At 44.0% G+C, this 22,589-nt stretch overlaps 1 protein-coding gene across 1 annotated transcript in view; it reads right to left on the bottom strand.

Moving 5' to 3' along the window:
• Positions 1-11,079, bottom strand: part of NOX5 (NADPH oxidase 5) — a 53,903-nt gene extending 42,824 nt beyond the window's left edge. The window contains exons 1-6 of the mRNA XM_040415648.1: positions 10,960-11,079; positions 5,226-5,376; positions 2,885-3,095; positions 2,484-2,718; positions 2,238-2,391; positions 1,496-1,671 (exon numbers count right to left, since the gene is read on the bottom strand). Of these exons, the coding sequence (XP_040271582.1) occupies positions 1,496-1,671; positions 2,238-2,391; positions 2,484-2,718; positions 2,885-3,095; positions 5,226-5,376; positions 10,960-11,079 (1,047 nt within the window). The remainder of the gene's footprint in view (positions 1-1,495; positions 1,672-2,237; positions 2,392-2,483; positions 2,719-2,884; positions 3,096-5,225; positions 5,377-10,959) is intronic.
• Between the last annotated feature and the right edge of the window lie 11,510 nt (positions 11,080-22,589).

Raw genomic sequence — 22,589 nt, 5'->3', positions numbered from 1 at the left:
GAGTACCCCCAGAAAGAGCTTTCTTTGATCTGGAGACAGGTCAGATTTTTTTTACATTTATAATCCACCACAAGGTAGTAAAGCATTTTTTCACTTGGAAAAGGTGGGATCGTAGAACTTCTTCTGAGGGTGAAGCAATCAGGAAGTCGTCCAATATGGTACAATTAGAATTTCCTTTAAGTGAAGGTACTTTGTGACCTCTGACATGATCTTTGAAAAAACTCTTGGAGCCCAGGAAAGTCTGAATGGGAGGGCTCCTAACTGAAAATGGCGTAGCTGAATCCCTATAAAAACAGCAATTCTTAGATATTTTTCATGATTTTGGTATATCGCATCTTGAAGGTCCATAGTCGCCATGAAACAGCCTTGAGGTAGTAAGTTTATGGTGGATTTTATCGTCTCCACTTTAAATCTCTTGTAGATGATGGATATGTTCAGGGATTTTAAATTTATTATCAAACGGAAGGAACCGTTTGGTTTTTGTACGAGAAATATCAGTGAATAGAACCCTTCTCCCTCCGTTTAAATGGTCCTGCACGCCGCACCACCGGAAGTACGCTTGTGCGTGAGATTCTCTTGCCAAAGGAGAATCTCTCCTGGTGACGTCACCACGTCGGATCCCGCGCGCTTTCCCCTTACCTGGGAATATAGCAAGCCCAGGGAAGCCTGCATGCAGGGCTTAGTCCTAGGAACGGGTAAGGGAGGCGATGCGTCCCGGGGGTTCCCATTCCTTGCTCCAGCCCTCCCACCTTGTAGGGAAGAGGATTCAAGGCTGAGCGATAAAGATATTATTCCTGGCACTCCAGGAGAGGCTTCCGCGCATAACTGAGGACAGGAAACAATGACTGAATAGGTAACGGGAGGAGGCCTTTTTTAAATCATGTGCTTCTGTGTTGTTTTCGGTCCTGGGGGCGGGAACAATCAGTAAATAAAAAACAGATTAGAGAAAAAAAGGATATGTATCACTATCTGGTGTTAACTGGCACAAAAAAAATTGTTAACAAATTTCGTATAAAGGAGCAAACCTTTAGGCAGCATGCACTTAACATGGGCTACAACATATTTACACACCATAAAGGAAAACATATATTGGCGCTATGTAAACAGAGGCAAATAGGAAATATAATAACAACAACAACATAGTTGCCAACTTCCTGAATTTTCCGGGACTGTCCCTTATTTTCAGAGACAGTCCTGGCAAATTTGAACTGTCCTGGGCCCAAAAAAAGGGGGCGTGACTAATGATATCCCACCCACAAGATGTTGTTCCTGGGTGGAGTTGGGATGTTCACAGGGGGTGGGATTTAGATGCCCTGAATTTACCAAATTAAATGTTGCTAATTATAGAACAGAGGATGATCCAATTCCAGATCAAAATGGAGCCTCTTGCACAATCCTTTATCGACCAATGCCCACGCAAATAATCCTGTTGTATATTAATCTTTATATTAAACTATTTGCTAATTAGGCTACGTTCTTTAAATACAATACTCACTTCAAAGTGTCCTCCTTTCCTAACAAAGGTGCTGGAGCACACCAGCATGAGGCAGATGAGAAGCTGCAGTAAGATTCCAGTGATGGAGGCACTGCCATAGACCCAGCCAATACCAGGCCGCAGTGTAAGGAGATATTCCAAAAATGTATAGGATCCTGGGTTTATGGCCTTGTTTACTACAGGAAGACATAGGTGTTAATGGCAGAATAAAGTAAAACTTCCCAATAGCTTAATGGGGTATTTTGGTTACAACAAATGATCCCTTAGGGGATAACTTTTAGATTGTTGGGGCTCCAACAGCTGAGACCCCACTGATCACAAGAGTGGGGTTCCCATGCTCAACCTGCAGCCCTCCAGCTGTTGTAAAATTACAACTCCCATCATGCCCTGTGAAGGCTGATAAATGTAGGCTGTCTGGGCATGATGGGAGTTGTAGTTTTGCAACAGCTGGAGGGCCGCAGGTTGGGCAACCCTGGTTTAGATGGTTGAGCATCAGACGGCCAGAGAGAGACGAGTGCCGCTCTCAGCTATGGCAGTCGCATAGAGATGAATGGAGCGGCAGCACACATGCTCGACCACTATTCCATTCATATGGAGGAACAAAAGACCCCCATTCTCATGATCGTCTGGTATCCTATTAATCGGGACTCCCACCGATCTAACAGTTATTCCCTATGTGATGGATAGGGGATAATGTGTTAGTAGAATGTCCCTTTAACCCTGAAAATAACTTTCTACTTACTGAAATTTATAACATGGGCGGCAGTGTGAACCACAGTAAGAATTAGTATTGTATATCCCACCAGTTCATGCAGGATAACGTTCTGGTCCAATGGAAGGAAATTCACAATGAAGGTGGCACGTAGCCATGTCAGACACCGACGGAGCATCAAAACCTGACAATGGACAATGATTTATACATAAGGCCTCTGGACAGTGGGTTCTGAACATGGTCTACAAATTGAAAATGTCTGATTTAACCACCTACCACAATAAACGTGCAGTTAAAGTTTAGGCACTGACCACAGCCCTTGGCCACCATGATCCAGCCACCAAGACTGGAATGATTGATAGCTGCCAAGGTGAAGAGCAGGATGTTAACACAGCAGTAGGAGCACATGAAGAGGACCTTGCTGCGATTGTTGTGCCAGTAAGCTCGGGTCAGATAACGTGGTGTGTGATTCTTCTTTTTTAGGGTTGGAGGCTTCAGCCAGTTCGCAGCACTGAAATTGCACATATTATGATATATTATTCCTACAATTAGTTGTGATGTTCATTGCATGGAGCATCTGAAGACACCATCATGATTCAGGAGTCCAATAATCCACACATGAACTAAACGGCCCATGTAAAGCATCAGAGTAAATTGCTGTTTGCAGATCCAGGTACCTGATTGTAAGATTTTCCATGACTTCTGGGAAACGCTCCAGTTCTTCCTTTAGCTCCTGAAAAGTGATGGATCCACTGTTGTCCTTGTCAGCAGACTGGAAAAGTACAAGAGTTAAGTCATCTAGCTTCTCCTCCGGCAGTGAGATGGCATTTTCCAGTAGGCATGATCTCAGTACTGTGCGCAGCTCATCGGGGTCAATGCAACCACTACCTGTGTGATACAGAAGTCCATGTCCATTATGAAGAGGCAGTCAATCGATTTCAGAGTGGTTTATTCATTCATATTATATTAAGGGTAATTAGAGCACTAAACTATTCAGCCAGTAACCCAGGGGCAGACTCAAATACCAGCCCCCAAACCATTACCATCTATTATTAGCAGGAGAAAATATCTCATGTTTTTGGCTCTTAGATTACCTACGTATAACAATGTTAATGGGTTTCTGGATGACCATTGTATGTTGGAACCATTGTAACTTGAGTCCATAACTCAGTTAACAGTCAGTAATAGATGCTAGAAGCTGTAAATCACTTTCTATGATGAGGACAGGAGCTTCTTTATGGTCCCGTAAAGCGCACAGTGTACTAAAAAAATTAAATGGAGCCGCCCTCATCTGGTGTCCGAAGGAGCAGCTGATCATGGCACTGACAGATGGCAGCACTGTACTGTAAGGAGGAGCTACTGGACAACCAATACAGGCGTTTTACCAGCGAAATGGCCAGGTTGATTGGTTGGATCTAAGGCTGTGATAGCTAACCTCCGCCACTCCAGCTGTGATAAAACTACAACTCCCAAGAGTTGCAAGGCTGTTCTCAGAACTCCACAGAAATTAATAAAGCATGCTGGGGGTCGTAGTTTCACCACAGCTGGAGTGCCGTAGGTTAGCCATCACTGATCTAAGGGCTGCATTACACTGGCAGATGAGGCTGACGATTGTCGGGAAGGAAACGTTTCTTCCTGACAATCGGCTGTTCGTCAGTGGAAGAGACTGCTGCATTTACATTCAGCGATCTCCTCCACAGTATCGGGAGTAGAGATGGCTAATGCCATCGCTTGTCCCCATACAGAATCATTGTTTTCCAGCAGCAAAGGCTGTTTAGATGGCATGATCTTCTGCCAGCAAATGACGATTTTTGTGAAAAGATGGTCATTCATCGGGTAATCGGGGGCACCTTTACACAGACAGATCATCGCTAATGAGCATTCCTATGAACGCTTATCGATGATCTGGCCGACCCTCAGCCAGTATAATACAGCCCTAAGTCTGAGACATTGTATATTGAGTCTGGTTTCAACTTACGATGGCCCAGGAAAGACCATTGTATGTTGAAAATATTCTATCCTGAGACCATTGTCTCTTGAGGGATCATTATACTACAGTACAGCTTTTTTACAGTTTGTAGTTGTATAAAATAAAAAAGGAGTAATCCTAACTTTACCAATCCCCTGTCGGCCCTCTGCTAGTGCTTTCTGGTTCACTGCTGGTGTCTGTTTACCGTGCTTCAGTGATGACATGGTGTGTGGACACGTGACTACTGTAGACAATCACTAGCTGTAGCATTGACATATTCACATCACTGGTCACAAGTTGTGTCAACACAACATCACTAAAGCTGGGTGAACAGACACCGTTGGATGACCAGGGAGGCATTGGCATGGGAGATTGGTAAGGTACTGGTCACTTTGTTATTTTACACCATTGTCTTTAAAAAAAATGAAAAACCTTTTAGAGGGATCAGCGTATGACAACAACCCCTTTCCATATGGACATCATAGGGAGAGTCTCTAACCTAGACGTCCTTCTGTTAGTTAGAGCGGATCACTACTAACAACTATGGTTCTGGCAGACCCAGACATCCATGCTCATGCAGCTTATACTGAGGCTTTTAAAAAGGATGGAAAATCCCTTTAATTGAGTACTTAAAATTAGTGACACCCAAGAAAGGGGTTAAATCACGACACTTGAGGCCTATCACTAGTTTAGACTATCAATGGCCAATTGACAGTGGTCCAACTTCAGTGAGCAAAGTGGCTCTATGAAAACACATTCCTATTTTTTCAGCTTCACGTGACTTTTTCTAGAGGCCACATCCGAACCCTCAACACTTGAGGCCTATCGTAGACATGGCACATCCATGTCTCATAGGGACCTCATGTATCACACCAATCTTACATAAAAGGGTCCTTGTTGCCCAAAGCCTGCAATACCGTCTTTAAGATTTAAGTTCTAACCTGCAATGGGAAAATGTAACTCTGTAACTAAAGAAAAGCAGAGACTTCTCCTCTCAGGTCCGTAGATTTGTGATCACAGCATGTTATATTAACATTGCATACAATTACCATCAACGTCATATACTTGGAACAGAAATCGCAGTTTGTCTGTATCACTTCCATGTATTAGGAGGTTAAAAGCCTTCAGTAACTCATCCAGGCTGATGGAGCCACTGCCGTCTGAATCAAATAAATCAAAAAAGCGCTCTGCAAAGAAAGACTGAAGAAGGAATGGAATTAGAAGAAAGGTATTGACATGTGAATTATTATAATGTTATAGGAACTCCTATACATTATGTGCCCTGTGTGGTGAATGCTTATAGAATTACAGTAGGTCACGTTTATATCTGCACTAGTTATCATCAAGCAGGAGAAACCAAAAACCAGGGTGTGCCCCTAAGGGCTGAACGGTGCGCCCTTCCCATCACTGCACGGCCCAGGGGAGCGACAGAGTGAGTACTACAACCACCATTCTTACTGCTATCACTACTCTCCTCCCTTGCGTCTCGCTGCATGTGCACCTAGACCTGATGTCTGTATGAGTAGACAAAAAACTTTGGCCTGAAGTTGGTTGGGTGAGACGTGGTCGCAATGGTCCAAAAATTGCGCTGACATGCAAACCGTGCAACCATTCAGTCCAAGTAAATGCACAGAAACTGCATGATTCTTATTTTCAATCCTTTATCAGCAGTTTTGTGCATATCATAAGCACATATTTCATGACAGTTCAAAAATGTCCATACTTTACATCAAGTCCAGTTGAACTATCATAAAATATGTGCTTATGATATGAAATGTTGGATTTATGCACCAAGCTTTTGATTAAAGGATTGAAGACAAGAATCATGTGCATTTTCTTGGACTGAATCTGAGTTATGACCGATTGGGGATATCGGCACACACGCACTTGAATTGTCCGGTTGTTGCATAAAAGTGTCACACGTATATTAAAGGTTAAACTGTGCAACCATTAACAATCAGTTTGAAAACCATGACAATTTGTGGAAAAGCTGCACACCAGCATGGTTTTCGGCCGTATCATGGCCATGTCTAGGCCAACCAACAACCTCTACATGGTGGCTCTTCTTTGTTAACTGCATATACATCCTTCCAGCTACAGGGCACGCTTGGTAAAGTCTCTCCACAGGCCCGCTCTGCCACTGTCCTAGGTCTCTCACACAGCTTTCCCATACAGATTGCATAGAGGCTTCTGACTCCACCTGTCTCTCAGACTCTCCATCTCTGTATCCACGGGGAACCCATTCGCCACCCATGACAGCTACAACACATAGGCCCCTTTCACACGGGCGAGGTTTTCCGCGCGGGTGCAATGCGTGAGGTGAACGCATTGCACCTGCACTGAATCCGGACCCGTTCATTTCTATGGGGCTGTTCACATGAGCAGTGATTTTCACGCATCACTTGTGCGTTGCGTGAAAATCGCAGCATGTTCTATATTGTGCGTTTTTCATGCAACGCAGGCCCCATAGAAGTGAATGGGGCTGTGTGAAAATCGCAAGCATCTGCAAGCAAGTGTGGATGCGGTGCGATTTTCACGCATGTTTGCTAGGTGACGATCGGGATGGGGACCCGATCTTTATTATTTTCCCTTATAACATGGTTATAAGGGAAAATAATAGCATTCTTAATACAAGAATTTTAAGTAAATTAGGGATGGAGGGGTTAAAAAATAAAATAAAAATTAAACTCACCTCATCCACTTGTTTGCGCAGCCCGGCTTCTCTTCTTTCTTCTTCGAGGACCTGGGAGAAAAGGACCTTTGGTGATGTCACTGCGCTCATCATATGGTCCATCACATGATCCATCACCATGGGGATGGACCATGTGATGAGCGCAGTGACGTCACCAAAGGTCCTTTTCCTCCCAGGTCCTCAAAGAAGAAGAAAGAAGAGAAGCCGAGCTGCGCGAACAAGTGGATGAGGTGAGTTTAATTTTAAATATTTTTTTTTAACCCCTCCATCCCTAATTTACTTAACATTCTGTATTAAGAATGCTATTATTTTCCTTTATAACCATGCTATAAGGGAAAATAATAAAATTTACACAACACCGATCCCAAACCCCAACTTCTGTGAAGAAGTCCAGGTTCGGGTCTGGGTACCAAACATGCCGATTTTTCTCACGCGCGTGCAAAACGCATTAAAACGCTTTGCACTCGTGGGGAAAAATCACGCATTTTCCCGCAACTCATCTGCATCTTTTCCCGCACGTCACCCGCAACGCCCGTGTGGAAGAGGCCATATTCTCCCCGAACTCGGCTCTATGACTCTGTGTGAGAAGACTCCCTCTCCACCTACTGCCTCAATCATGTGGGGAGACTCATCTCACTCAATAACAGCCTGGTACTGAGGCACTCTTTACACACCAAGCATCGCACCCTCTCTGGGGGTCTATTTTAAAGGGCTGGTTACTCTGTCCACATTAGCATGTGGTGTTCCTATGCCTGCGTGTTCTCATGCCAATCTTGGACTCCCAGAGCCGTACTCCCCTCTGTCAGCTTAGCCTGAACACAGGGCATACTACACCTATCTCCTGAGAGCCACCAGAACCTGTACAAAAAAAAGGCATAAAAGGCAAAAAAAACTGAACATCAAAACAGCAGTATTTTACTTGCCAACGTGGCAGCAATAAGACTCAGTCCCAACCCTGGGATCAAACGCCATACCTCAACATGATACACACTGACGTGAAATGAAGTACTATAACGACACAACCATACTTTACAAATTACATTTTCTACCAGTCCTCAATCCCTATGCACTTGTGCAGCGTCCTACTACGTGTGTGTGGCCACTGCTTAAAAGCACTTTTTATCTTGACAATTGCATTGTGCTGTATTGTGCGACTTTGTATTAATGTAGCTGCAAAATCCCTGTTACCAGGCAGATTAGGTGTAATTTATACATCCCACCACTAGATGGGGATAAAACTTAGGTTCTATATATATCTAGTTCAGGCCTAGTTAGTCAGTTGAGACCAGAGATCAGATCAGGTTGTTGAGAATGTAGTCACTGTTTAGAGCAGATCTGAGGAGATCAGATTAGATTAGTGGGAGAGAATGTAGAGTGAAGACTCCATGACACAGATTAGTGAGTGGAACCAACTTCGCTATGAGGTAGTACTAAGATGTGAGGCGCAGAAGAGCGTTTTCCCTCTGTGGCTGGACTATACACTTGCAACCCTGACCAGTAGGAGAGAGTTTGCCTCCCTGTAATAGAAACAAGCTTCCTAAAGAATCATCGGTGATAAGAGCCAATATTTAGGGCCACAGACACCTTTGCGCATGGTGGAGGACTTATAGCTTCTGGCAGCCACACCATAACTCTGGGAAACAGATGAGTTTACCTGTCCCCAATGTTCAGCTTGTAGGGAAAGGACAAGGAATAGGACTGAGCACATCCACAGGAACAAGGTACACCTTAACCACAGATCAAATCTAACCTAAAAAGCCTAGAAACAGTGGATTTGCAGACCAACTCTAAAACCATCAAGAGACTGCATTGTTGTACTGCTGCAATCAAAGTCATCAACAGTAAAAGTTGTGAGTTGCATCTTACCACTGTCTACCTCATTATTACCACTATTGGTTGTACCACCATTAACGGTACTGGCGTCACGACAAAAACCATCAAGGGACTCAGCTGCAACAAGCACCCTAAGCACCACTAACATCAAGGGCACCTCAACCACCATCTTGGCTGATGCTTCCCTACCACAGAGCGTGCCCCGGAGGATTTCGTGCTGTCCACCTCAACACTGTGCTGCCAGCCCAGGGAGGCTATCTGCTAACCGTGAGTAAACTGATGAACTGTGTGTTATTATTTGACCCCTCATCGGTCCACCGTGCACCTCACGTGTTGCCCCTGCGCTATTGGCTGGCTGCACTTGTAGAGTGGAACTGTTACACAACAGCTATACAAGAAGTATCAATATCCAAATTTTAGAACAAAATGCATTCCTATGGATAGGCAACTGCAACACAAATCCAAGAAGTTGGAGAACGGTCATGTATGTGAAGTTATCATCTAGCCTAGTTCCTGGCTGCATTAGGCTATGTGCATGCACTTTTTGAATGCATTTGTTTTGTTTCCTAGCCAAACTGATCATAAAATAGGAGATTGAAGCAGCACCGAGGCCTTAGAAGGCCGAATGACCCTTCTGACACAGAAGCAGAATGGGAAGCACTGTTACAGATTTTGCATTGTGGCACAGAAATTTCCCCTTACCCCTCAGTTTACAACTATATTAGTTAAAGTACAGTATTTGTCTCCAGTTACGATTTCAGCCAAATCCAGTATTCGACTGAAGATTATGACAATACTGCCATCTTCTGGTCATAAATGATTGTCTAAGTCAAATTAAAACCCAAGCAGCGAGAGCGATTGGACTAAACTAGCAAAGAAGTGATACCAATTTCTCGCCTGCCCATAGCAACCAATCAGACTACACCGTTCATTTTTCAAAGGAGCTCTAAGAAATGAAAGGTGGAATCTGATTGGTTGGTATAGGTAACCAAGTCAGTTTTCCTTTACACTAGTTTGATAAATCTCTTCCATTGTGTAAGATTTATCACTGCGTTTATCACTGTGGTGTCAAAAAGTTGCAAATTATGGTGCACACCATAGTTGCGCCATAATTTGTGACTTTTTGAGCTTCTTGCCACTTTTCTAAAGTGGCGAGAAAAATGATGAGGCTTAGTGGGAGAAGTGGCAGGCAGGCAGGCCTGTGACAGGGCTTGACAGGAACTATGCTATGGCAGGCCTGTGACCCATCAGAAGGCCCAAGGATGCCATAGCACATGGAAGCCAATGGGTCACTGGGAGAGCAGCACTCCCAGAAATTGACCGCTCACATCTGAGGGGTTTAAAAAGTACATTATCAGCAATTATTGACTCTGCCACCAAGTGTCTGCTTTGTAAAACAGCAGACACTCAGCAGCTCTACCATCCACTCAGCTACATAGTGACGCCATCTCTAAAGACATCAGCTGTATATGTATGGCTGATGACAGGAAGGGGTTAAGTTTCAAACCTGGCCTGCAGAGTGTCAGGGCAGGATAAAAGCAGTGAGGCCAGAGCTAGAGGGAGATGCTTCTCCTCTAATTCCCCTCCGTACTCTCAGGGTCATCACAGCCAGGTCCTTACCCCTCCAAACCTCAGAACTGCACTATTATCAGTGCAGTTCCTGTACTCTTAGGGGGTTAAGTACCTGCAATGATGTCCCCATAGGTCCTTGAGTGCTCCTAACCTTGAAACTACAATGATTAACAGTGTGGCCCTTGTACTCTCACCCCTAGAACCCGCACCTACTTCGTAAATCCAGCCGGCAAAGTGAAGGAGGGCGCATCGCGCCTGCCCTCCATTGATTTCTATGGGGCCACCAAAAATAGCCGAGCGCTGTCTAGGCTATTTCCGTTGGCCCCATAAAAGTGATTGGAAGCGGTAGCCACGCAAACGGGGTGCGCTCCCATTCATTTCTATGGGGATTCCGAAAATAGCTGAATGCGCTGCTCGGCTATTTTCGGTGGGTCAATAGGAACGATAGGTGGTGTACTGGCAGCCACTTTGTCTGCTTCGTTCCTAGCGATAAGCCCCCATTGTCTGAGCTAGGGATACCCCATTAAGCCCTCATCACCTGGGAATTGTACTCATGCTGCAGGGTTTGCATCTTGGTGTAGCTCCAGTTTATCATGTCAGGCAGCCTCCTGGCAGACGTGCCAACTGGGAATCTGCCCGGGCCTATCGTCAATTATCTAAGTAATAACAGGTCAAAAGGCGCAAACCTCTTTAACTTTCAGAGCGATCTTGAATTCTTCTAGATCAATTTCTTTGTTTTCTCCAGCAATGCTCTCAAACTGCTTGGTCACCCACTCCAGCCATTTTGCATCATCATCTGCGCTCATGATTCTAGGATACAAAATCACAGGTAACAACATCACACCCCACAGAGTTAAATGGGGTGTGATGCGATGAGTCAGGGACAAGACTCGTCTCAGGTTAATTTGCATATGCATCAAATCGTTTTTTTTACACAATAAAAGCACATGGGTAAAGTGCAAGTGCAAATATACAAATAATACAAATATCAAAGGCAGGACATATTACCCATGCTGTGTTTCCTCCGGGATGGCGCCAACCCCGACGTGCATTTTCGGCGAACCTTCGTCTGGAGGTGGCGTCATCACCGCAAGGCTCACAATAAATACCCCCATCAACCAATCACAATACTAACTGTGCAAGCGTAAACACCTGGGCCAATGAATAATAGCAAATCGCATCTTAGGGATGCGAGGCATCACATGACTCTTCGGTCACGTGACCCACATCGCGTCAGGTGATGACATCGGCACATCCCGCGAGATTATCGGGGATAGTACCCGTGGCATCAAATTATAAATAGCGCATGCGCAGGTCTGCATAATAGCGATGCAAAGAGAAAAAACACTGAAGGGGCAAAACAATTAATATTAGTGCAAGAACAGGCATTGTAATACCCCAATACCGGCATATGACAACAAGTGATATAATATATATTATGCATAACATAAATCACGAACATCAATTGTGAAAAAACGCATCACACTTATGTGAACAAGGTGAATCACTTAGACTATAAAAAACTCAAACAATTAATTGTGTGTGCAAGTGTGTGTGCAAAAAGGAGAAGAAGAAAAAAAAGAAAAAAGAACCATGATGATGACGTGAAATAATAAAGTAATTGAAAATTATTGTGCAATATAGTGATGATGAGGTAAAATATGTAAATGTGATAAAATGATGATGTAATCATAATGAATTAATCACAAATTAAATATCATGATAAGTGGTAGACACATATTAGAGTGCTGAAAAATATAGTGACCATGATTATGTATTGAAAACAAGGAGCGTGTGCTGACCAGGGAAAGCCTATAGGAAAGACGAAAAGCCAGAAAGTTCATTGAGTCCATTTGGACGCAATGTGTTGAGTTTCCAAATCCAAAAAACTCACTGAAAAAAGTGGCCTAAACGGGTGGAAATTCTCCAAACCCACACTGTAGCGTGTCTAGAACTGGGGGAGCAATTCCTCCGCATGTGGTCCGCAGATAACGGCAATCCCCAGCAAAAAATGCGTACAATGGAGGATGCTGGGGCGGACCGCAGGCACCACAAGGACATCTTACACAAAATGATAAATTGTGCAGATGAAAAAATATATACATACACAAATCACAGCAAAAAATGCACCAAAATGATATGCAACTGACAATACTAGCTAATTCCTGATGCCGATGTTAAAAGCTGAGAACTTTGCCAATATCTTCCAGTCAGGAACATATCGGAGCCCCTCATGCACCACGTCACAGTGTCTCAGCATGCATGGGGTCAGGCCCGTCGCTAACAGACAGGCAAAACAAGCAATTGCTTGGGGCCCCGAGCTGGCCCGGGGCCCCAGCTTGTTTTGCTTCCTTTAAGGCTGCAGCCGCCTGAGCGCTCTATAGAGAGCCTCAGGCGGCTGCAGCACTCCTGGTTACCTCCCGAGTTCCTCCTCTGCTGACTGCTGCTCTGTAGCGTGGCCGAGCTCTCCTCCTCTACCTCCTGGCTGTCACTCAGTCCGGCCGGGTACCGCGCGGTACAGGAACAGGGGATTCAGTTTCATGTTCCCGGCCGGACTGACAGGAAGTGTACACTGAGTGCTCACTTCCTTTTAGTCCGGCCGCGGCCGGGAACAGGAAACTGAATCTCCTGACCTGTACCACGCGGTTCCCGGCCGCACTGAGTGACAGCCAGGACTGGAGGTAGAGAGCGAAGAGCTCGGCCACGCTACAGGGTCCAGGGAAGGAGCCGGAGGACTGAATTAACTTAGGAATTTATCTAAGGTAGGGTAGGGAGTAAAAAAAAAAAAAAAAAAAACAGGGCGGGGGAGAGTAAGTAGGACACAGGGAGGGGGAGGGGGAAGTAAGAAGGACTGTATGGCTATACTGTGGTTCCTGTAGGCTTTGCGTGCGTAAGGTGGGGAGGGCGTGGAGAGGGGGGCCTCCATGTCTATTTTGCTTGGGGCCCCCAAATTCCTTCAAACGGCCCTGCATGGGGTCCTACCACTCAACTGCCCGTGGTGTGTGAACAGGGTCTGAACAGTGCTAGAAACCAACTCACAGCCAGACTCTCACATGCCTCCATAGTGGTATCACCAATGCACTGTGAGGTAGAATAAAGCTGTGAGCCGCACCCACAACAGACCATGTGACACAGAAGCCGCACCCACAACAGACCATGTGACACAGAAGCTACCAGGTGCAAAAGAACGTTACCAGCAAAATGAAGTGGCACATTCCATAAACATAAAGACAAAAACTCACTGAAAAAAGTGGCCTAAACGGGTGGAAATGCTCCAAACCCAGACACTGTACCGTGTCTATAACCGGGGGAGCAATTCCAAATCCACTTACATTCCAATTGAGCAAGTTTCCTAGATATGTTTCCACCATGAACATTTTTGGGTATGCAATCTATCCCCCGAACCTTTAGACCCTTAGGGTCACAGGCATGATACATCTTAAAGTGTCTGGCAGCCAAGATGTCACGAACATGCTCACGTACCCTGACTTTCAACTCCCTTGTGGCGAGGCCCACGTACACTTTCGAACATGGACATCTCGCATAATAAATCACTGCTGTACTAGTGCAAGTCAGTTTATGTGTGATTTTATAAACCCATTCACCAGTAACATCACAAAACTCAGTAGCCCTTTCCATATTGGTACATCCTATACATTTCCCACAGGGGGTGAAGCCCCATTTGGGTTTTCTAATTCCTGAAAAGATTGGAGGGACCGGTTTCATATACAAACTTCTCACTAAATGATCCTTCAGATTTTTAGATCTTCTTGCTACTACTGATGGGCCCGACGTGGCATATTTCGCAACAATCGGATCCGTCAGTAGTACCGGCCAATATTTAACCAAACAGGCCTTCATCTCAGACCATCTAGAGTAATAATTAGTGACAAATCTCACTTTATCATCTTTAGATTTTTCTGTCTTAGAGTACAGTAAATTCGAACAGGAACATGATTTTGCTCTTCTGTAAGCACTTTTAATGGATCATTGACTATATCCACGATCAGAGAAACGTTGTTTCAAATCACTCGCATTTTCTTCAAAATTATGGTCAGTGGAACATATTATACGTCCTCTAAGAAATTGTAAAACTGGAATGGATCGAATCAACTGTGGAGGATGAGACAAGGAAGCATTAAGGAAGGAGTTGACAGAAGTTGGTTTCCCAAACACATTTGTCACAATGGAACCATCTTCACCCGTCGGACCTGTACAGCCAAAAAATCTATGATGTCCTTATCAACTTTATATGTCAATCTTATATTCTTATTATTCAGATTCAACAATTTGAACCATTCATGTAAATCATGAATGCACCCCTGCCCGATCAAAAACACATCATCGATGTACCGCGCCCAAAAAATGGCGTGGTCCATCAACGGGTGTAGATCTGACAGGAAGTGGTCTTTCTCCCACAGCCCTCGGAAGAGATTAGCATACGAGGGGGCTCCCATTGCGGTCCCCTAGAGCTGCAGGTAGAAAGACCCCTGAAAAACAAAAAAAAATTATGTGTCAGAACAAAATTCAAGAGGTCCAACAGAAATGTTTTTTTTACGTTTATCCACATTCTCTCTCTCCAAAAAGAATTCCACCGCCTGAATTCCATCCTGATGTTTGATGCTAGTGTATAGAGATTCCAAATCACATGTCACTAAGTACATGTCATCTTCCAAATGTACGCCATCGACCCTCCGCAAAAAGTCGGTGGTGTCCTGTATATATGACGGAAGATTGGTCACTATACTTTTAAATTGTGAGTCTAAATATTGCCTCACCTTCTCCGTCAGGCTCCCACTACCAGAAAAAATTGGGCCTACCTGAAGGTATTCTTTAATTCTTATGGGTTCCTTCACAATAAGGGCATCATGTAGAGACTTAGATATTGCATCGTCATCCAAGGCTTTTTCCAGAATCTGTCTCATACTCCCTTCAAAAGACTGCAATGGATTAAGGGTCCATTCACACGTCCGTTTTTTCTTTCCTGATCTGTTCCGTTTTTTCTGGAACAGATCTGGACCCATTCATTTTCAATGGGTCCTGGAAAAAAACGGACAGCACAATGTGTGCTGTCCGTTTCCGTTGTTCCGTTCCGCATGTCCGTTTAAATATAAAACATGTCCTATTCGTTTCCTGAAAAATCGGATCCTGGTACAATACAAAGTCAATGGATACGCAAAAAACGGAAGACATACGGATGTCATTCCGTATGTCATCCGTTTTATACGGAATCCGTTCCTGGAAATTACATTTTAATTATTTTTTTTTTTTTTCAAGAAATCCAAACAACTTTATTTGCTTATTGAAATTTATACATGTTTCCGTTTTTTGCGGATCCGCAAAAAACGGATGACATACGGAAACATTTTCAGGAAAACGGATCCGCAAAAAACGGACAGAAAATCGGATTATAGAAAAATACTGACGTGTGAATGTAGCCTTAGCGTAAGTTTTTTTTAAAGGATTCTTTGTTTCTCAACTGCCAATACGCCTCCTTTTCATATAATGAATGGGGCCAAATCACAATGTTTCCTCCCGTATCTGAAGGTTTAAACAGCACATCAGGAAGTTTGGACAATTTCTTTAAACTCACACGTTGTGCCTTTGACAAATTATCCCTGGATATTAATGTAGAGATATTTGTCAACTCACTAGATACTAACTTAACAAAAAGATCAATTGGTGGACATAACGAAATTTATTAGACTTACATCTATTTGATGATGGAATCTCATCATCTCTGACTTGTTCAATTTCATCTAATAATTCTTCCAACACTCGCACGGCTGCCTGTTCCTCTTTAGTGGTAAAAACAATAATGTCCTCCTCTTTATGGTGCCACCTTTTAAGAAGTAACAAGCGGGCAAAGATATGTAAATCCTTCACCGCTGTGAAGTGGTCAAAGGGGGCACAAGGAGAAAAAGTAAGACCTTTTGCCAACACCGATATATCCACCGAAGATAGCACATGCTGAGAAAAATTAATTACCTTCAAGGTATCCTGTTGTGTACCTCCCTTTTTTTCAAAGTAATTTCCCCTCTTCCCATTGAACGTGGGCCCAGGGGTCTCTTTTCTTTTGGAGGAAGTAGATCTTGTCATCCTGCTTGTGGATTCCGAGTAATCAGAAATTGAGGATAAAGATGAAATAGAAGATGTACGGTTACGAAATGGAATACCCTCTTTCCTTGATGACATCCCATCCTTACATCTCCTTTTATATACCCTCTTGGATTGGAAATTATTATAATCACGAATACATTTATTTGCCTTTACTTCCTGGATTTATCTCTCCCATTTTTCGAAGTTCTTATTAAACATCGCAAGTGTTTCTTGACTACATTTCTGTCTTAAAGTTATTTGTATCTTCTCAATCTCGGTATCTAATGTGTCCAGAGTGGTTGTATCATGGTCAATTAAAAGCCCCATAAATTTGTTGGCTGCTTCATTACAAATTTCTTCCCATTTTCACAAAAATACTTCATCTTCTACATCAAATGACGGAAATACCTGTATCCTCAAACCTCTAGGGATACAAGCTCTCTTCAAGTACCTCTCCCCAAAAACTCTGTTCCGCCAAGTTTTGGTTCGTCTGTGTAACAGATTGTTTAAAATGGCCTGTGTCTCCCTGGCATTTCCCAGGTCAGCAACTCCTCCTGCACCGGCTTCGTTAAACATAACATCAAGTGACGAAAGCCAGGATTGCTCTCTGGCTTTAAAATCCATAATTTTAGCGGTAGCCAAATCTGTAAAAACAACAGACTATCAAAGACTACACCAATAATGAAGGCCCAATACCGCAACCAAATAACCTATTGCTTTTATCTAGTTAAACCCATGCCTATGGTAAATATACAATACATATAACCTACAAAATCATGGCAACTATATTTTTCATCACTCTAATATGTGTCTACCACTTATCATGATATTTAATTTATTAATTCATTATGATTACATCATTTTATCGCATTCACATATTTTACCTCATCATCACTATATTGCACAATAATTTTCAATTACTTTATTATTTCATGTCATCATCATGGTTCTTTTTTCTTCTGTTTTTTTTCTTCTCCTTTTTGCACACACACAATTAATTGTTTGAGTTTTTTATAGTCTAAGTGATTCACCTTGTTCACATAAGTGTGATGCGTTTTTTCACAATTGATGTTCATGGCCGTGATTTATGTTTTGCATAATATATATTATATCACTTGTTGTCATATGCCGGTATTGGGATATTACAATGCCTGTTCTTGCACTAATATTAATTGTTTTGCCCCTTCAGTGTTTTTTCTCTTTGCAGCGCTGTTATGCAGGCCTGCGCATGCGCTATTTATAATTTGATGCCACGGGTACTATCCCCGACAATCTCACGGGATGTGCCGATGTCATCACCTGACGCGATGTGGGTCACATGACCAAGGAGTCATGTGATGCCTCGCATCCCTAAGATGCGATTCACTATTATTCATTGGCCCAGGTGTGCACGCTTGCACAGTTTATTGTGATTGGTTGATGGGGATATTTATTGTGAGCCTTGCAGTGATGACGCCACCCCCAGACAAAGGTTCGCCGAAAACGCGCGTCGGGGTTGCCATCCCGGAGGAAACCCAGCATGGGTAATATGTCCTGTCTTTGATATTTGTATTATTTGTATATTTGCACTTGCACTTTACCTACCAATCAACTTGTGGAGCAGTGAGGATATTACCAGCGTGTTCTCCCTCTGTGATGTCGCCTTGTCCCTGCACTTGTTTTTGTTTTGTGATGTCATTTATTGTATGTAATAAAAATCTTTTGTATTTCATGCGGTCTGTTAACTTTTTTGTAGGTTATATGTATTGTATTTTTACCATAGGCATGGGTTTAACTAGATAAAAGCAATAGGTTATTTGGTTGCGGTATTGGGCCTTCATTATTGGTGTAAACATGCAATGTATCCTGGACAAAGCATTCGCATTACCCTGCAATTATCCCGACCTATGCTCTACCTTGAAATTGAAATTTTGCAAGGGTAGAAACGACCTTGTCACTCTTGCTTTTTTCTCCTTTTTTTGCTTCATCCAGGCAAACATGGTCTGTCACCAACACAAATTTTCTACCCAGCAGATAATATTTCAGAGACTCCAGAGCCCATTTAAAGGCCAGACACTCTCGTTCCACTATAGGGTAATTTTTTCTGCTGGGGTCAGTTTTCTGCTTAGGTACATCACTGGGTGCTCCTCCCTATTTACCACTTGTGACAGGACCGCTCCCAAGCCTGTATCAGACGCATCAGTCTGGACCAGAAACTCTTTTCCGAAATCCGGGAAAATGAGCACTGGCTGTTGTCCGAGTGCAGACTTTAGGCTCTGAAAAGCCTTTTCTGCCTCTGGGGTCCACTTCACCATTACTTTACTTAGGGCCTTTCGTTAAGTCAGTCAATGGTGCTGCCATCGAGGCAAAATTCGGTACGAACCGGCGGTAATACCCAGGTATGCCAAGGAAGGCCTTGACTTGTTTTTTCGTTAAGGGCTTAGGCCAGTTCTGAATTGCCTCTACTTTATTGACCTGGGGTTTAACCAGCCCTTTACCTACAATGTAGACCAGGTATTTTGCTTCCTCTAGACCTACTGCACACTTCTCAGGGTTTATGGTTAGGCCAGCATCACTAATGGAGTCTATCACGGTCTGTACTTTCCAGAGGTGACTTTTCCAATCAGGTGAAAAAATTATATTATCAAGGTATGCGGCAGCATAGTTACGATTTGGCCTCAAGATGAGGTCCATCAACCTCAGAAGTATAGCAGGGGCTCCATGTAACCCGAATGGCATCACTGTGTACTGAAACAGCCCCTCTAGGGTGGAGAATGCCGTCTTTTCTTTAGCCTCACCTGACAATGGTATCTGCCAATAACCCTTTGTAAGGTCAAGGGTCGTGATGTACCTTGCTTTCCCAAGCCTCTCAATCAGCTCATCTACTCTGGGCATGGGGTACGCATCAAATTTTGACACCTCATTTAGCTTCTGAAAATAATTACAGAACCTCCAAGTGCCATTGGGCTTCGGGATTAGTACAATAGGATTCGATCACTCACTGGTAAATTCCTCAATGACCACTAATTCAAGCATGCGCCTGACCTCAGAGGATACCGCTTTTCTGCGTGCTTCTGGTATTCTGTAGGGCTTTAGATTCACCTTACTGTGGGGCTCAGTTCTCACGTGATGTTTTATCAGGTGGGTACGGCCTGATAGATCACAAAACCTCCTTCTATTTTTCAGCAGAAACTCCTTTACTTCTTGTTTCTGGTGCACTGACAGTGCCTCACAAATTTTTACCAGGGGAATTGGTTGCGACACCTCCTTAATAATGGTCTGTGTGGCCACCAAGGATTCACGATCTTTCCACAGCTTGATCAGATTTACGTGGTAAATCTGAAAGGGTTTTCTCCTTCCTGGTTGGTGCACCTTATACTTCACCTCGCCCACTTTTTCCACAATCTCGTAGGGACCCTGACACTTTGCCAGAAACTTACTTTCTACAGTGGGCGATAAAATTAGCATCCTGTCCCCGGGATTAAAGTGCCTTACCCTGACAAATCTGTTATAAATTCTGCTTTGAGCCTTCTGAGCTCTTTGCAGATACTCTTTAACTATGGGCATCACGGTCGCTATCCGGTCTTGCATTTGAGCCACATGCTCGATGATGCTTTTGTAGGGAGTAGCCTTGGTCTCCGAGGTTTCTTTGGCCACATCTAGTAAACCCCTTGGGTAATGGCCATATACTAACTCAAACAGTGAAAACCCTGTAGAAGCCAGGGGCAACTCTCTGATAGAAAACATAAGGTAGGGTAGGAGGCAGTCCCAGTCCCGACCATCCTTTTCTACCTTTTTTTTCAACATCTGCTTCAGGGTCTTGTTGAATCTCTCGACCAACCCGTCTGTCTGGGGTTGATACACAGATGTACGAATGTGGGCGATTATGAACAATTTGCATAGTTCCTTCATCACCTTAGACATAAAGGGTGTACCCTGGTCAGTAAAAATCTCCTTAGGTATCCCTGTGCGGCGGGAAAACATGTGAAATAATTACCTGGCAATATTTTTGGACGCCATATTTCATAGGGGAACTGCTTACGGGTACCAAGTGGCATAGTCCAATATGACCAAAATGTATTGGTGTCCCCTAGTCGACTTGAAAATGGGACCCAACAAATCCATAGCAATTCTTTCAAATGTACCTCAATGATGGGAAGAGGTACCAAGGGACTACGGAAGTGTGATGCCGGGGCACTTATGTGACAAGTGGGGCACGACTCGCAGTATGATTTTACTTTCTCATACACTCCAGGCCAGTAAAACCTTTGTAGTACCCTCTTCTGTGTTCTGCTAGTCCCCAAATGACCCCCAAGTACATGGTTATGTGGTAGGTCTAGTACCATACCTCGGTAGGGTTTTGGTACCAGAAGCTGCCCCACAATTTCGTTATTGCATTTGGTAACTCGACACACTAGGTTTCCATTCATGGCAAAATGCCGAAATTTCTGGTCAGCTTCTGGTTCCTGTGGTACACCATCTAACACAGTAATGTTTCCTTGAGCATTCACAAGAGTGGGATCTCTCAATTGCTCAGTCAGTACCAAAGTTAGCCTGAGACACTTCTAAGTCTAACACTAGAGATAAGCGAATTTGATATTTTGAAATTCGTTCACACTTCGTTGTTGGTTAAAGGTGAATTGCATTATGCATTCCGTTACCACAGATACGTTACCATAACACAATTCTATTCCGTTATTCATTCCATCATAACAGAAGTCTATGGCCTGCAAAACGGATCAGTCCCATTTCCGTTATGCAGGGGAGTCCTCTCCTGCATAACGGAAATGGGACGGATCTGTTTTGCAGCCCATAGACTTCTATTATGACGGAATGAATAACGAAATGCCTCTAAATGCATTGTTATAGAATTGCGTTATGGTCCGTGGTAACGGAATCCATAACGCAATTCACTTTTAACCAACAAACGAAGTGTGAACAAATTTCATAAACGGAAATTCGCTTATCTCTATCCAACACATTTTGCCCAGATGGGGAACTTCTTCTTCCCCAGCTAACACCTGCAATGGAAAAGTGTCATCATCATCATGTATTTCACATAACCCTATATTTTCACTATGCATTTCATTTGAACCATTGATTTCAATGTGCAGTTCACTGAAATGACCATTTAAAGGGGAAGGCACAGATTCTGCAGGAGTTTCTTCATCCATAACTTCCAAAACAATGGGAAGTCCCGGCCCAATATCACATCCTGCATAAGTCTTTTGACCACCCCGACTTCATATGTCACAGTAGTTCCAGCCGGAGTCACCAACTTAACCCAAGCCACCGGGTAAGACTTGGCATCCCCGTAGATGCACAGCACATTTATGCTTTTGTCCAGCACATAGTTCCCAGCCATGAAGCTGACATGCACTAAGGTGACGGAGCAGTCATTTACCACCATAGTACATATCTGCAGCTCAGTCTCTAATCCTGAGGAGGCAGCACAAACTGCGACTGTCTCCGGCTACCCTCACACTCCATGGGCTCTGAGGTAAGAGGGCAATGGGCAGCAATGTGTCCCCACTTACAGCACTGGAGCATCCCAGGTCTCCTCGGTGGAAAGACCTCTGCGGGACCAGACTGCCCGTGGGACTCAGTCTTATGCCTACGCCCAACCTCTAGAGCCTCTCTCCCTCTTGCACCCTTCCACACACCCCCAACAGCCGTAACTCTCTTACCCACAGATGACACGGGTCTGACACTCCGGAGAGGTGTTGGTGCGGCCAGGACATCACAGAGGTAGTCTTCAGTCGGCAGGAATTTTTCCACCAGGTTGATGAGCTGGTCAGCAGTTTGGGGGTCTCAATTTCCGACCCACCATTGTAGCTCCGCAGGGAGGGCTCTGAAATAATAAGCCACCACCACTTTCTCCACAATCTGGGCCAGTGTAGAGGACTCAGGTTCTAGCCACTTCCATACGAGATGGATGAGGTCATACATCTGAGATTGGGCAGGCTTGTCCATGGTGTAGCTCCACATGTGGACCCTCCAGGCATGAACCGCCGGTGTAACACCCAAGCGAGTGAGGACCTCCATTTTTAATTTGGCATAGTCCAGGACATCCTGCTCTCTGAGGTCATAGTAGGCCTTTTGTGGTTCACCGGACAGAAAGGGTGCAAGGACCTCTGCCCACTCTGCTACTGGCAGTCTCTCTCTCTCCGCCACTCTCTCAAACACGGTGAGGTAGGCCTCGATGTCGTCATCAGGCGTTAACTTTTGCAAGGCCCGT

This window comes from Bufo bufo, chromosome 1, assembly GCF_905171765.1.
Source record: "Bufo bufo chromosome 1, aBufBuf1.1, whole genome shotgun sequence".
Lineage (NCBI taxonomy): Eukaryota > Metazoa > Chordata > Amphibia > Anura > Bufonidae > Bufo > Bufo bufo.
Note: the sequence above shows the minus strand (reverse complement) of the source record. Positions and strands in the feature narration are given on the sequence as shown.